This window comes from Trichoderma aggressivum (genome assembly GCF_033847375.1).
Source record: "Trichoderma aggressivum f. europaeum strain CBS 100526 chromosome Unknown scaffold_005, whole genome shotgun sequence".
Classification (NCBI taxonomy): Eukaryota; Fungi; Ascomycota; class Sordariomycetes; order Hypocreales; family Hypocreaceae; genus Trichoderma; species Trichoderma aggressivum.
In genome coordinates, this window is record NW_026946371.1 from 673,599 (window position 1) to 689,989 (window position 16,391).

General features: G+C 52.5%; 3 protein-coding genes across 3 annotated transcripts; all 3 read left to right on the forward strand.

Annotated features, from left to right (window-relative positions):
- Window positions 1-202: 202 nt before the first annotated feature.
- Window positions 203-5,266, forward strand: Triagg1_2122 (uncharacterized protein; the record flags this gene model as incomplete). The annotated part of the gene is made up of 7 exons (XM_062896269.1): window positions 203-635; window positions 702-1,012; window positions 1,223-1,266; window positions 1,602-1,958; window positions 2,118-2,208; window positions 2,303-3,240; window positions 3,298-5,266. 7 exons carry the CDS (start codon window positions 203-205, stop codon window positions 5,264-5,266), a joined length of 4,143 nt encoding a protein of 1,380 aa, XP_062758978.1.
- A 3,465-nt stretch (window positions 5,267-8,731) lies between these two features.
- Window positions 8,732-9,868, forward strand: Triagg1_2123 (CAZyme family GT32; the record flags this gene model as incomplete). Its single annotated transcript, XM_062896270.1, has 2 exons — window positions 8,732-9,105; window positions 9,184-9,868. 2 exons carry the CDS (start codon window positions 8,732-8,734, stop codon window positions 9,866-9,868), a joined length of 1,059 nt encoding a protein of 352 aa, XP_062758979.1.
- Window positions 9,869-14,032: 4,164 nt separating this feature from the next.
- Triagg1_2124 (uncharacterized protein) lies at window positions 14,033-14,393 on the forward strand (the record flags this gene model as incomplete). Its single annotated transcript, XM_062896271.1, has 2 exons — window positions 14,033-14,217; window positions 14,273-14,393. 2 exons carry the CDS (start codon window positions 14,033-14,035, stop codon window positions 14,391-14,393), a joined length of 306 nt encoding a protein of 101 aa, XP_062758980.1.
- Window positions 14,394-16,391: the final 1,998 nt, after the last annotated feature.

Below are 16,391 nucleotides of genomic sequence, written 5' to 3' on the forward strand. Positions count from 1 at the left end.
CTGGGTTTAAAAATCTCCATCTCCATATCTCATTCCAGTACCATTTAGGTTGCGAAGAGGGAAAAAATCGAGGCTATCAAGCACCGTCGAAACAAACACACTTGGATTCAACTTGAAGTTGGTGATGGCCTCAGTTACGATACGACCCGCTACAACGTCGACGATAACCTCAATTACGATACGGCCCGCTACAACGTCGACGATGGCCTCGGTTACGATACGGCCCGCATCGCCGGCCGATGCCCCCGCCATGGCCGCCGTGCACTACCGCGCGCAGGAAAAGTACCACGGCTTCTACGGGGCGTTTTTCGTGCACAGCCCGCGCGACATTTTGACGCAGGCGACGGCGAGGGCGGTGCAGAAGGCGGAGAATGTGTATTTGGTTGCTGTGGATGAGGAGGAGGAAAAGGTGGTTGGGTTTGTGCGATATGTTGTGGAAGAAGAGAAGAAGGGGGAGGAGAAACAAGAAGAAGCTGCTGCTGCTGCTGTTGATGTTGTGAGCGAGAGTGAGGGTGATGGGCCATCGCTTTTTGGTGTCAAGGAGCATTTGAAGGAGTTGTGGGAGGAGTTTAATGAGAAGCAGGTTGCGATGGATGGGTGTTATGAGAAGGCTGCTGATGGGAAGAGACATGTCTGTAAGTTTTTTTCCCCCTTCTTTTGAGAGTGGATGGGATGGGATTGAACTGACGATGTGGTTAAAGATGTAAATCACTTGATGGTTGATCCTGAGTACCAACGCAAGGGTATCGGAGGAAAGTTACTCGGCGCCGTGCTGGAGAGGAGTGATACGGAGAAGGTGCCGACGTTTTTGATGTCGTCTGCGGAGTCGCGCGGGCTGTACGGCAAGATGGGGTTCGAGATTCTGGGGACGTGGAGGGTTGATAACGGGGAGTGGGCTGGGAGGGTGGTGGATGTCGAGAGGGGGATGGGAATGGGGATTGTTGGGAGGGAAGGGGGAGGGAAAGGGCTGGAGGAGGAGTTTCGGGGAGTTGGGGAGGTGGAGGATGTTATGGTGAGGAGGGTGAGGGAGTGATGATTCTGGTGTTGTGTTGGTGATGTTGAGGTTGGGAGGCTGGTGTTGAGATTGGGAGAAATGTACGTGCCTATATAGAATGATGCTGTGTATATGTTTGTATCAAGCATTGCATGGTGGGTTAGGTAGTAGAGGAGTAATGTCGGAATGGATGGATGCTTCATGTGCAAGATACAACGCTATGCATAGGGAAGCGGTCACTTCGCTTTTGCCATGGCTGTCTATTTCAACAAGTAATCTATGTAAAAGGCCTCGCTTGATGGAGAGCGGGTACGGGTATCTGCGTCAAGGGTCCTGCTCTAGTGCTGAGATGCAGATGGAGATGATCAACTTTAAACTGCTCCGGATGATTTACATTATTGTTGATGGACGCTAATCTAAGGCATCTAGTCCCTATAACGTCTAATAAATACTACAAATCTTTCTTCATACCAGGCAGATATCTATAGTAGATGCTCATGGAAGAGGCATCATTTATACCTACCTAGTAGTATTGCTGCCCAACTCATCACCCAACATTTAACCTACCCTACATCCAACGGGCCCTAAACGACGGTCCGTTTTTTAGCGCACGTGTTGGTGCCCCAAACCCCAGCCCAGCTCCCTTCTGGCAAGTACCAGGTACCGCATCGCTCGCCTCGAATACGCGCAAAGCACAGGTCCGGGCTACCCCACCGCTTTCACCGCCTGGGATTCGCCGGGCATCATCACAAGCACTCCAACCGTCCTTGTCCCTTGTCCGTCCTGCGCTGTGCTTGTCCTGTCCTGTGCTTGTTGCCAATCCACCTTTTGAACCTCCCCCGCCTCTGCCCGGACCCCCCGCGCCTCAGACGAGCTGCGAGTGCGAGGCATTTGCTCCGATCGTTGCAATTGCAGTTCGACACAGCGTCGAGCCAGACATGACTCGGCCAGAGCCATGGATTTCGTGAGCAGCCCATCATGACATGACAATAAGGGGGATGGATGATCCCCTCACAACGCTGAGCCTGAGCGGGAAAAAGAGAGAAAAAAAAAGAAGAAGAAAAACGTGCGTGGGATCCGAGTCTAACGCATCCTTGTCTGTGCAGTGGTCGCGCTTGTTAAGCCCCCTCTCCTCCGGGAGCTCTCGTCAGGACCAGGCAAAGGACCCTGCCAAGCGTCTTCATCGCTTCGAGAAGGAATATGCCGGCTTGCTGGTGAGTTTGTCCTCTCTGTTGCTTCTCCCTGGTGCTTTACCGTCTGTCGTGGCCGTCTTGCGCTGTCGTGTGCGCTGACAGCAACAAACTCTAGTCCATCTGGCGCAAATCTACCAACCTGTCCCAAGACATCGACGCCGCCGAAACCGTCGAGATCAGGCTTCAAGAGCTGACCAACATCCTCAGCGACGAGAGCCGACGCCCGCTGCCGCATCCCTGCATCCAGTATGCCTCCATCAAGCAGATATACGTGCCCATCGGCAAGATTGCCACCTCGTCCTACAACGAGTGGATCATAAAGGAGGCCGTCCTCTTCTTCGCAACGCTCATCGAGAGCGAGGAGGAGGCCTTTGTTGAAAACCACACCTTTTCCGCCAGCCTGACAAACCTGCTGGTGCGCATCACAGGTGTCAACAGCGCTCGTCTCGGGCTGGATACCGAGTCTCGCGTCGTGGAGCTGGCTTTCAACATCACCACCAAGATCCGCCTGGACCCCGAGATCCTCCCTGCTTGGTTTAAGACGCAGCAGGATGTCAACCGTCCGAGTGACAGGGCCGCGAGTGTCCGGGACAAGTTCGCTGGCCGAACCAAGAGGGCTGACTTTCCACTCTTTTACATCCTCATGGACTACATCCACCACGAGGGCAAGGTCGGCGACTTTGCGCGCACAGGTCTCTTATACATCATCGAGGCCGCGTCGAGCTCCGAGTCCCTGGAGCAATGGATTGTCGAGAGTGACTTGTCTACTCTCATGGCCACCGGGCTGGGAGCCTTGTACAGTCAGCTAAGTCGCAAACTCGTCATAGATCACCTGCCGAACAACTTGCCGCCTATCCTCGCCCTCTCCGACTATCAACACCCTACGTCCAACTACGAAATTGTGAGCTCTTGCTCTAGCGAGTTTCAGTCCCACCTCGAGACCTTTTTGTCCCACCTTTTGTTTTGGCAGGACGTCTTGAATCATTGCAAATCAGTCGAAGTCAAGTCGACTCTGCTGGAGCACTTTCAGGTTATTTTCTTACAGCAGCTTCTGTAGGTCTCGATGCCCCCCTGGAGTTTGCGCAATGCGCTAATGACCGACTATTCTAGATACCCATCATTGCTTGAGTCGTCCGATATAGACGGAGGCTCGTCCGTGGCTGTTTTGACCTACCTCCGCCGCATCATCGAATCCCTGGATCACCCCGACATGATCAACCTCATTCTTCACTACCTTTTAGCCTTGCCCGAAACTGTCAACTCGAACGGCCCTCCTTCGGGGACTGCCATAAGCGCTGCTCGCCAGCGGAAATCCATGGACCTCGCTACCATGATGGCGGAAAAGCCCGATACGACCGCGACTCCTCTCCTTTTCAACCTGGTGGATCTTATTCTTGCCTGTCTCCGATCGCGCAACCAGCAGACCATCTACGTGACTCTTCAGCTGGTGTCGGCAATTGTCAAAAGGCACCATCGATACGCAGTGCTCACCCTCCTCCGAACCGACATGTTCCCGAAGAACAATATCAACCGAACTGTGGGCGCTCACGAGCAGGAGATCGAGTACTTGATGGCCCTGGCAGAGAGCGTTGGCGGCCGGGGCGACTTCGACGAGACGTACGAGAGCATCTTGAAAGACACCATGGCCCGGCTTGAGAGTCACCCGTGTTCCCTTAGACTTGTCGCCCCCAGACTGTCGCAGCACAACCACAAACTACCCACCATTCCAGACAGTCTTCCAGGCGCACCCAAAGACGTGCGGGAGCACACCCTTCGCCACGACGATCTTTTACTCAACTCTATCCTTGACCTGATGGAAAACTTTTTCATAAACCCGGTGGAGACGAATCTATCAATCACTGATACCATCGTTGACATGGCGATCTGTGGCTACATGAGCATCGAAGGGTGGTTGGCTCGGAGCCCCGGCAGCTACGTCTATGTCGAAGATGAGCGACAGTCAAAGTCTGACGAAAAGAAGGACGCAAAATCACAGCAGGACGGAGAGGGCGATGAAGAGACGCAGACAGAAACGGGAGCAGATGCCGAGACCGAGATTGGTGATCGGTCGCTGGCTGACGAGCTGGGGTCGCAAGATGATGCTTACTCGGTTGGCGGCTTCTCTACATTCTCAGACGACACAGAGGATGATCGTCTGGACTCGATGGATCAGTGCAGGCGTCGGCCAAAGTGGACCCAGGACTCTCTTCCCAGAATCCTCATCGTGCTCAAGCGTCTCTGCGACCAAGTCGAGGCGTTCAAGCAGACGGTGCCCCGGTTTGACGAGCTTCTCCAGCAGCGCCGGGAAGCCTTCCAGACTGCGGATTCGATTCTCGACAACCCCCCGCCCCCTCCCGTTCTGAGGACCCCGCCGCCACGACCTAGCTCCAGCCTCGACGAAGTTATTCGGTCTGTATCTCCGTCGCGTCCGACTGGACTCGAGGGGTTCGCCCAGCGGCTGCTTTCTGAACTCGGAACGCCCAGCCGCTCTGTGACCCCTAGAGGACGCAAGAATAGTACTCGAACATCCGGTGCTTCCACACCCTTTAACGTGTCGGACCTGCTCTCTCCCAGCCCCATGCCAAACACCTCCAAGCCGCTGCCTGACCCCAACAGGATTGCTCTTAGCCGGAGCCTATCTCCTTCAAGTGCTCAGAGCGAGGCCGGTGGGCACCAGCACCGAAACAGTCGGCAGGGCTCGGTAGTCGTCCAGCCGGCGGATTTCGCAGCCGTGGACCAAAGCATCCTGGCCCGGATGGTGGCCCTGCCGGGCGATCATGTCACGCCGGTGCAGTTGGGCTTGGAAAGCAAACCAACTCCCGATGTTCCCGAGTCTTTATTCTCGGGAGACGAGCTGTCCAGCTTGGACGGATATGATAGCAGTGCCGACCGGAGCGAGGTGGCCACTGAGCCAACCGTGGTGACGGAAACGACTGACAATGCCGAGCCGACGAGCGAGAACATGGTGTCGGTATCGCATGTGATTACCAATGTGCTCATCTACCAAGGGTTCCTGCTGGAGCTGGCTAGTTTGATGCAAGTCCGCGCCGGGTTGTTCAACGAGGTGCGCTTTGTTTGATTATGCTGAATAATGGAAATGCCACTTTGCTCTATGATAGAATCATTTTTTTTTCCCCTTGAGAGAATAAAAAAAGGAAGATTTCCACGGGAAGTTATTCGGGGCAGTTTGTTCCACGGTGATGTGTTGTTTATGTGTGTGTGTGTGTGTGTGTGTGTGGGTTTGGGTGTTGTTGTAGTAGGAGTTGTGCGTACTGTATACCTAGGCTGCCGTGAACCGGAAGAAGCATGCATCTCTAGTTTGAGGGGGTGGGAAAACTGATTGTGTTTTTTTTATACCTTTGTTTCTTCTTTTTTGATTTGTTTGTTTGTTTTGTTGTTGCTTGATCCTTCGTGACCTGACTATACGCCCCCTGGTCGGTTGGTGGATGGGAGGAAGCGGAGGCGCAATTCAGCCGACGGGTTTATTGCTGAGTTTTACGATATTGCATGCGGTATACCTTTTTTTTCTTCTTGCGTGTATGACTGTGTGTTTGTATGTACCTAAGGTAGGCAGGAGAGCAGATGTGCCGTATGCCGGCTTGGCTGTTACAAGCCCATGGGGTAAAAGAAAATACAGACTGAGGAGCATTTTTTGTTATGAGTTTTGCTGGTTGCACTGTGTGAGTTGATGTGCTGCAGATGAAGTGCATGGCCAGTCCGATTAGCGACGGATGGTTCCGTGCTGTGTGATGTAGGTGAAGCGGATGGGCTGTTTCCGGTGGACGAGTTTCCGGGGGCCGGAAGACGGATGTGTTTTGAGAGACGGACGGGAGGGATCCGGGGCTGGAGGTTTGAGCTGGAGGAGGCGGTTCCGGGGGTTTGGGGATGGGGATTAATTTGTCGACTTTGCGTTGATGGGTTTATGATTTACTATATATAAGCTTATGTGGACGCTTATACTGGGTTGTTTCTTAGTTTGCTCTATACTCTTGTTGGAGTTGTGGTTTACATTAACGGGAGTTGCGAGGCGTATTTCGTCTTTCTCTTGCTCATTTGAATGGGTTGTATGAGAAGAGAAACGCAATGACATGACCTAGCTTCTTCTCTTTACCGGGCTTCATCATCGACGACACGGCTGCCTTTTGCTCACAAGATGCCAGATATACTTGCGGATACTAGGGGTTGCTACACCAAGCAGATTCGACAATGGCCTTGACTAAGCGAAATCTACTCTGTGTATGAGTCCAGCGGCAACACGACGGCTGAAGTCGACCTTTGTCGCTGATACTGATACTGGACTGCGTCGCGCTACTATCGTCCCCCTCTCCGCTCGCTGTGCCGGCTATATACGATTACCCTCGCGGCAAACATCAACGTCGGCTGGCAAAAATGAATGGCTTGCATGTTGGGGGGGCGGAAAGGGCTGAATTGATGGGTAATACTATTTGAACCCGACGGCGGATTTGCGATGCATGATGCATGAGATGTTAGAGGGGGCTTGAGTTGTCATGCGCATCACGAATATACGATGCATCGATCGGACTGGGCTTTGCGTTCAGAATAAAAAGGGAACTCGGACGCCAAGACGACGACGCCCTTTGTTTTTTGAGCTTGGATTCAACAGAGGGAGATGTTGCTCCGTCTTCTGGTCAGTGTGTCTCGGGCCAGTCCATCGCCCTGCTCACAGGCGGCCCAAAGCTCTCGGAACACACTCGTATCTGTTTGCTTCCCTTGAGGGGGGTTAATGTAAGGGTAGGGTAGAGTACCCGTGCACTGCCTAACGCATCCCTGGCATTACGAGGACGCTGCAAAAAAGAGCAAAGCACGAAGAAGAGAAGGAAGAAACAAGATTGAGGCTAAGACAGATGGACGGGCGGGTTGAGACATGCGTGGGTGAGACGAGACAAGACACGCCAAAAAAAAAAAAAATTGAGACGAGACAAGATGAGATGCTTGGATGCGAGACATTGGAAGGATGGCGGATTGCGGTAGGGATCGACTGAAGTGATCAGCGAGTGAGAGAGGGCTTTGGAGCGATGCTACTTGGGGGGGCGGTAAGCTTAATTGCGTGGTTGACAGGGCTTAATGTATGGCCTGTTGGTGTTGTGCTGTGTTGCTGCGTGGGCAAGTACACTGAGGCCATCACTGCAAGTTGTCGAGAGCTTCATCAACTAGAGAGGCCATGTCAGCCCCGAGATTTACAGTATATCATCATCACCATCACCATCACCATCGTAAATAGTACCAACATTGAACCCTGAAGTTTTCGTTGTTTAAAAAAGCTTGTCCGAACGGGCGCATTGAATACGGGGTTTAGCGTGGGCCGAAACCCTCGTCACGCTCTTCTCACGTGCTGCCGCTGCAGCGCACCTCTAACTGCAACAGGCAGTCGCCGGGGCTCTCGAGTTCGTAACTGGATGAATCAAATCCTTCGCACATGGTCAAGCCAACCGCGGTGAATGAATCCATGCGGATTGTCACTCGTCGAGTCGCATCGCAGCGGCTATTTCCAAGCTATACTGACTGCACAGAAGAGAACAAGGAAAAAGGAAAAAAGAAAAGAAGAGAAGAGAAATGGGACGCAACGCAACGCAACGCCACTCGGGAAAATCTGCCAAACAGAAAGAAGCCAAGCCAAGCCTTTTTCTCTCGTTCCTGAGGCGATAGAGCCTACAGTATCTAGCCGCGCCATTAGCCGGCAAACCAAACCCCATGGCAATTTTACCAGCTTCATGGCGCTCTTCAGCGATTGGGCACGTCAGCTTATGGTGCGGCGCAGCGGCCAATCACGGCGGCCCGAGTGGCCTCGTTCATAAGGGTTCGAAAGGGTTCAAAGGGTCCAGAGGGGATCTAGACGCCGGGCCATTGAAGCTGCTCGACGACGAACTAGTAGACGATGGCGGGATCCACTGGCCTTGCGGGCTGCTGGGGGGTGGGAAAAGAACCCAGAGTCCAGAATCCAGAATCCAGAGTCCAGAGTCCAGAGTCCAGAGCCCAGGATCCAGAGTCCAGAGAGCAAGGCCGAGGGCAAAAAGGCTTAAATACAGAGTTATTGTTTTAGCCAAATTGCGCCATGGCCGTCTCGACACTGCAACCATCCTGTCCGGTACGGCTCGGGAGGATCCTACGAGTATTGCCGACTCTCGATGGATTCTTTTCCCCCCAACAGCCTAAGCAGCCCGTTCCCGTATCATATTTGAGACAAACATTCAAAAAGGCACAGCCCGGCTCCATCTGTGCCTGTGCTGGCGCAGCGCTAGCATGATGCTCCAAGACAGCTTAATCTCACCTGTTTTGTTCCCTACTTGACCAGGAGGAGCTCAAAGGAGTATGTAAAGCCGTCGTATTGGCTCCGTCGTGCTTCCTAGCTCCGGCCGGGGGTCGTTGCCTTTTTCTCCTTGTCTCTTTCGCGCTCCTTGTCCTCGTCGTCGTTGTCACCATCGTGAGCGGTTTTCGTCTTGTCGTCCTGCCTTGTCGTGTCGTCAAACACACTTGTGGGAGAGAGAGACAGCGACAACAGCGACCTTGACTCTCACCAGCAAACATGCTTCTCCACGAAAAGCAAGACTCCTTCTCGCCGCTGAGGCAGATCCTCGGCCACGTCTCCCAGCGTCGCTACCGCAACTACGCCGCCGTCGGCATCGCCCTCGTGCTGCTCTCCATGGTCTGGCTCAGCGGCAGCCTGACCCTTCACTCGAGCAGGCAAAAGTTCCACGACGACTACGTTAGCAACCGCGTGCCCGAATGGACCAGCCGGGTCAGCAAGTCCAACGACAGCCACCTGATTCCCGCCAATATCTGGCAGATCGTCTTGCCCAAGACTCAGCCGTTCAAGGGCGACCCGAACCACGTTCACATAGACGCCAGACAGCTCGAATTTACCGCTTCCTGGCTGGCCACCAACCCAGACTGGCAATAGTACGTCTACCCAGTGGTTGCCATGCCATGCATGTACCATCTTCCATTTACTAATCCATCCTCTTTTGATCCCTGCAGCACTCTGGTTGGCCAGAAGGGTGGTAACGAGTTCGTCGAGAGCCACTTCAAAACCAACCCCAAGATCATCGACACCTACCACAACATCAGCAACGTGGGCCAAAAGTCGGATTTCCTGCGCTACCTGCTGCTCAGCGTCTACGGCGGCGTCTACACAGACACCGACACCCTCGCCCTCAAGCCCGTCGACGTCTGGGTCCCGGAAGCCTTCCGGGGTAAAGCCCGTCTCGTGGTGGGGATCGAATTCGATCGCCGTGACGGCGGCCCCTGGGCCGACATCCCCCACTGGCTCCAGTTCTGCCAGTGGACCATTGCTGCTGCTCCGGGCCATCCCGTCTTTACCAGGATGGTGAACCGCGTGCTGAACTCTCTCGACGACTTGTCGGCTCTTCACGGCGTGCCCATCAGCCAGCTCAAGCCCGAGAGCTTCGAGGTCATGAACTCGACGGGGCCGGCGGCCTGGACCGACATGGTCTTTGAGCAGCTGCAGGTGTACAACCCTCTTCTCAACGACACCCAGGATCTGTCCTTTATGGAGGAGCCCACCCTCATCGGCGACATTTTGATCCTGCCCATTGACGGCTTCGGCATGGGCCAGGACCATTCGAAAAGCACAAACGACGGTAGCATTCCCCCGACGGCCATGATGAGGCACATGTTTCAGGGATCATGGAGAGGAGATTAAATGTGGTTGGATGTGTTTTTTTTTGTATGAATATGACTGTACTTTTTTCTTTTATGAGGAAGCGTTTTTTGGCTATGGACATGATATACGTTACAAAGCGTCTTGCGTCGAAACGGGCTTTGTTTATGAGTTTTGGCACTTTTTGGGTTACGGCCTGGGCAATTTTGTGTTGCCTTTTTTTTTTATGTACATAGTAGGGATATACCAGAATCTGTTATTTTGATGAATGCCTGCGGTTTGATGGTTTGAATTGCTGTGCAAGTTGGATGTATGATAGGGATGGAGAAGAGTTTTATAGACGTGTATTACTTGGAATAACTTACACTAGATGCCAAGATATGCGTGTCTGCTATCAGGGTCACCGAATTCTGTCTGGCAATGTTTGTCAGGACTTTACGTGCATTCGGGTTGGTATGCTGAGCAACTAGGGTCCGCTTTTTATATATATACGGTTCAACGACAAAAGAGAAACTTCTGTATAGGGTATGTGTATATGTCCAAAGAGCTCTTGATCTTAGCGCTCTTTCGTGTATACTCGAATCTTTGCTCGAGTTGGTATTCGCAGGGAAAGAAGGAGAGTACAGTATGAAATTCATGAGTGTCTGAAAAGCAATCAATATTATGTTTGTTCATTGATATAAAGCATGTGAGGTGTGATGTAACGACAAAGAGAGACCGCGGTTTTATTGTCATTTACCAAATATATGTCGCTTCACAAAGAAATGATTCTCCTTGTCCAGAGCCATTATATTTCAACTACAATACTTTACGTAGCACTTTTCTTAATAGAATAGTCCAAATAGATAAACACGTCTTTGTTTGGAAAAAAAAAAATACAATACGCTGTATACGATACAGCAACAACATGGTCTCTTCTGTTCGTTCAGTGCTTCAAGGTAGGCGGGTAGGAATCTACAAGGCTAATTGCTAGGCGCCCCTAGTTTGGCCGAGCAAAGGAAGCTTTTGTTCCCCCTTTCTTTAACGAATTGGCGCTCTTCAGTTACACTCCTCATTCCGCAAGGTACTTGTTCAATTTCTCAGTCTTTCATTAGAGGCTCTCCTCTACCAATTGAATTACTGGCAGAGAATATAGCAAGTCCTCCATGAGCTTTCCGGCCAATATTCAATAACACAGATAATAACTCAAAGTCGAGTTATTTATGAAGCATACTAAACAATTTCACATCACCCATAGCTGTTACAGTACTGTAATAAAATACAAGATATAGCAATAACTCATAATCCAAAATCGTAGGCCATCATGTAAAACTTTCATATTCTCTAGTCAATAGTTCGTCATTCAATGACACAGCTTCTTTGCGTATAACGGCTCTGAATCTGAATGTTCCACAACCTTCAAAGAATCCAATTGCCCCTCTCGTGCCCACTATACATCTTCCATATTCATGCCCAGCCAACAAACCCCTAAATACCCAGACACTCAAGAATCCAAATCACGTCACCACGTACAAAAACCTACCTCGGCTTCCAGCCCAATACCATCCGAAGCTTATTGGGAAGCCATCCATCTACACCCAACCCCAAAACATCCTTCTAAATTCACTCCTCCGTCTTTCCTAGCGAAGCCAAGTGAATCGTGACCCGTCATAACGCCCAAGACACCCAAGTCACTGGTCAAACCCACGATCATCTTGCAATCTCGGCCTCTCCATGCTTCAGGTCTGATCCAAGGCGCCATTCTCGGTGAATCTGCAAAGCTTTGATCTTGTGACCCCTTGATCCCCTGGATTCGTATTTCGCGAGAACCGAACGCAGCGTTCTTATGCTTGACTACACGCACACAGCACCGTAAAACCATCATTTTCCAGGCATTGGCCGACAAGGCTCAAAATATTGCATTCCATGGATTCACTTTTCAAAAGTTCGACCGTGATATACCCACAGGAAGCATTCTTCGTCGGATCATCTCCCGGCACAGAGCTCCGTGCCATTCACATCGGCCTATTTACGGGGTCACAAGTTGCAAGACGTCGCTGTTTTCGTTTCATTCGACAGCATCCGGTCCTCACCGCCGGGCCGTGCATGAATATCGACATCCAGTGAAGTCTCATTTCTGGTCATCTGCCACTGCGCATCTTGCATTGAGCTACCGGGCCGAAGGAAGTCGAAACCGCAGCACCACAAGTCCAGATACCAAACTCCACTGTACGATAACCTCATCAAGCCTGATCAACGTTCCCCCACAAAGTACATCCCAATGGACATCTCCCCGTATCCAAACATGGCAGCAATGTTACTAGATAAACGGTAGGCTCCTCGGGCCGACCCCATACGCCCGTAATTTTCGATCAATGCAACCGAGAAGCGCCCGAAGGCAGCAAAGAAGATTCAAACACGGTATCCGTCGCTTCCACCAGCATTTCGACAAGAGACGTCGTGTATCCCATTTTTCAGAACAACATGGACTTCTCCCAACCCCCACGGAGCATTTGAGGGCTGAAGCTGGTGTAGGCGAGTGTGGAGCTCCCTCTTGACCGGCGACATGAAATTCGGTGCCGAATATGAATGTTGCATTGTTGGCAATCTGACATGTGCCTCCCGCAGCCGACTCGGCGTATCTTTGCTCGGCGAGATAGCTTGTTGTGGGGAGCTCCAGATTATGCCATATCGATTCCGGCGAGGCTGACGAGATGAGATTGAAGACAACCCGAGATGCAAGTCTATTCGCGGCTTGTTGTTTCACATCACAATTGTAAAATTATAGTAGGGCACCCAAGAGCCAAGATATGACATGGATGTCTTGGAGATTGGGTTTTCCAAGGCGACGTGCAGCATCACTGGCAGTTGTCAGCTCATGCTTGACCGGGGTACGAGGCGCTAGCAAATCAAAACTGCTTCAAGCAAAACAGAATTGGGTGAAACTCGGCATCGGCAAGTCTCGGATTAGACAATGGGCATCTGCCATTGTTTCCCACGTGCTGCGGTACTTTGCTGTTCCCCCTTTTGCTTCTGGAATGTATTCAAGGATACGCGTACACGCTCACGTACCCGGAGACAGTACGTGTGTAAGCGAGGAGAGGAAGAAACCAAACAAGTAAAATGACTGCAAATCCACAAATGGCCACATGGCCGCCAAGAGCGGGCTTGAGCTGGGAGCATTCATGGTGTTAGTCGGGACAGGGCAGGGCCGATTGTGGTGTCAATCCTTCGCCGTCCAGCCGACTTGGCCGTGGAGCCTGTGGCGTTATTCACCGAGAGCAGGATCTCCTCTTTACGTACTTGTAGGCACGATCAAAACACCGAGCAGTCGAGCTTCAGAACCCGGTGCCGGCCATGGAAGCGCCGTGCCGAAGATCAGCGGCTTTTCGTATCGTGCTTGCGGCGTCACTCTGGCGGTATGAATGGACGGTTGACTGCAGCCCAAGCTACTGTAGGGCATCGCCTGCGCTACTCGATCCGACCGGGTCAGCCAACGTTGGTGCCGTGGGTTGCCGCTCGCAAAGGTTCCCAATCAGGATATCGACGGGACTGGTGGCTTGGTGTGGCGCCTTATACCTCCGAGACGAAATTACCCGCGTTGCAGCCATTGTTTCTTTCTTGGGCATCGAAAATGACGGGATGGGAGACTGAATTTGGGATTGGCGATCCGACAAGATCTGGTAACTGTATTGCTGAGATCCTCGAGGTAACGGCGGGCGGGGAAACGAGATGTCCGTGCTGCAAGATCTGTTGCCGCAACGAATACGGAGTACTGTGTACAGTATTGGAGATGGGTGTTGATGTAAAGAAATCTTGTTGGTTCCGTCTAGCGCAGGCATCCCTTCGGTCCCATGGTACGATACCAAAACACATGTACAGTATGCCCAAGCCAACGCTCCATGGCTTCTTGATGAGCGGAGACGGCATGAAAGGAAGGGTCACAAGGTGGCCACCATTGGCCATGTTTCTAATCACGGGCTGATTTGGCCACGCGGTTTTAAGGCTCGGATGCAAGCTCAAGGGCGCGATACAACGTTGTACGGTACAAACCTTTTGCATTTCTCAAGTCGAGCTCAAGCCGCCGATGTGAAGCACCAATGGCTAAGCAAAGCACGCATTGATACACCAAAGTCGATGTTTTCTGTGAGGAAATGAGTTTTCCTTTGGTTTTCCGTCTGTCTGATGCTGAGTAAACAATTGTTACTGCACCATTTCCACAGTTACATGCTGTCAGCCTCGTGCGGAAAGACAGACGGAAACAGCCTCGGAAAACCATACTCACTCACAGAAGACGAGAAGGGGAAAAAAGAGACAACAGCAGCAGTGGAGAAGCTCCGTGGAATTGTGATCCGCTCCAATGGAAATGGGCCGGGGAGCCAGGATGAGGATGCGGTTAGGCTTGCTCTCGTGTCCGTGGAAAGCCTTGGAGCTAAAAAAGCCGCTGCTGTTTGATGATCATTTCAGCAAGAATAATCAGGATTGGGCCGCGGCGGCTGTCGCCCACATGGGTAAACCGACGGCCATTTCGAGCGTACAAGCACCGTGCATGAATTCAGGACGGCAGGGCCCTGGTACGGCTCGCTAGGGGCGTGTGCAGCTCTCAGAGGATTAAAGCCCGCGGAGGTATAACTCTATAGAGAAACAATAGAGCTGCGAGGGGTCCCATTGGCTGATCGGAAACTTGCTGATGCCCGTGCAGATGGAGGCATTTAGGCGAGGTGAGGCGCGAGGGATTCAGTTGAGAGCCGTCGGCTGGTGACATTCTTAGGATTCGACTCCAACGTCTTGACAGGCGTTAGGACGACGTCATAAAGTCCGAAGCGCGGAGGCAAGCATTGGATTGGATCGAGGTTGGTTGCTTGGGCCATATCAGGTGATGGATTGGGGGTCCAAGACGACGTGCAGAGAAGCACTTGTCGTTGTTGGCGTTGGCTGTCGACAATCGACGATGGAGCGACTCAGCAACGCAGAAGGACATGCATGCCTAGATTGCTAGAGTAGACTTGGGGAAGATGGAGAGCTTGGGCCGCTGCTGGCACCGTGTCGAACGAACTGTATGTGAAGGATCCGTGCCATGTGCGAGGTCTCCATCCCTCAGATTGACGGGGTTGCTGCTTACCCATACCGTACAATCTTGCGTTGCATCGGACCATCGCAGTGGAGTCGAGGAGCTGAGTTGGAGTCGAGGGGAAGCAGGGACTGGAGAGATGCTCTGTTCCCCCGATGACTGGCGTGAATCATCACAAAGACGAAGGTACTCGTGAGAAAGCAAAACGAGACAAGACGCCGGGAGCGGATCGGCAGGCTGGAGCCATGCGGAGCGGAGGAGCAGAGCGGCCTCGAATCAGCCAACGACGGAGCTACATGGGCTGGTGGTGTGACGAGCAGCGGGCGAGAGTGAGAGTGAGGCTATACAGTACTGTCCAGCACCAGCAACCTGGACGTTGTGCTCGTACACACAGGATCAGGAGAAGTGGGCACTCGGTCCATGTCCGGCCGAGTGACTGTGACTGGCAAACGAGGCCTGGCGAGGGCGAGACAAGAGACAAGATGCGATCTGGTCATGTGCGGATGCAGCTTTTCGCGCGATACCGTGTGAGGATTTCGGAACAAACACCGTGGGCAGAGCGTATCCTGCAACCGCAAAAGCCGATCACTGCCGCTCTGAGTCGGTGATGGACAGCCAGAGTGCCAGGTTCGCCGTATTTGCTGCGGGGCTGCCTGGAGGTTTGAGTTATTGTGACGAGTAAATCCGAATCTAAGTACTACCTACAATGGATGCAGTTGGCGGGTTCCTGTTTTTTTTCTTCTGGGGTTTCACCAGCCACCCATGAAAGTGGCCCTACAAGTAACTTTACCAGCTACCTGGACTACCTAGAGTACTGTATACCTAGTAAACAGCACAGCACAAATATTACTTATTGCTGAATACTGCAAGATACGCAAGCAGCCAGACCAGCCAGATTCATCGCTCTAGCAATACCGAACGACTGCCGCTCTCCTTGTGCATTGCCGTGCCAAAGCCGGCGGAGGATAATTTCGACCAGGCGACGTCATTTGGCCAAAGCCGGGGAAGTGGAGAGAGCCACAGGGGCGCCTCTTCAGTGGCGCCGAGGCCTGAAAGGACCTAAAAAGACCCAAAAAGACCTAAAAGCCCTGGCCGGCGAGCCACTGGGAGTCGGGAGCTAGCGCCGAAGCGGACAAGGGCGCCTCCGCTAGCATGAACCTCCATCTTTCGACATACGAGGCCGGGCTGCTTTCAATGTGACTGTGGGCGTGTGTGTCGTTTGATGTATACCTTAGGTACTCGTATGCCAGACGCAGCTCGGGATAGTCTAGTACGATACAACCCGTAGAGTACTCGCACATGCTCGCACATGCTCTGTAGTAGCGGTAAGCACGAGTACTAGGAGGATGGAATGTGATTGGGCCCGTCGTGCATCGAGACCAGAGGACAGGGCAAGCAAGGGATGAGTGAGTGGGTGAGTCAAAAGCGCCCCCAAAACAATGAGCAGCACCGCGACAAAGTCCTGGTGCCATGCCACGCCTCGCACACCACAATATACAGTATGCCAATGCTATG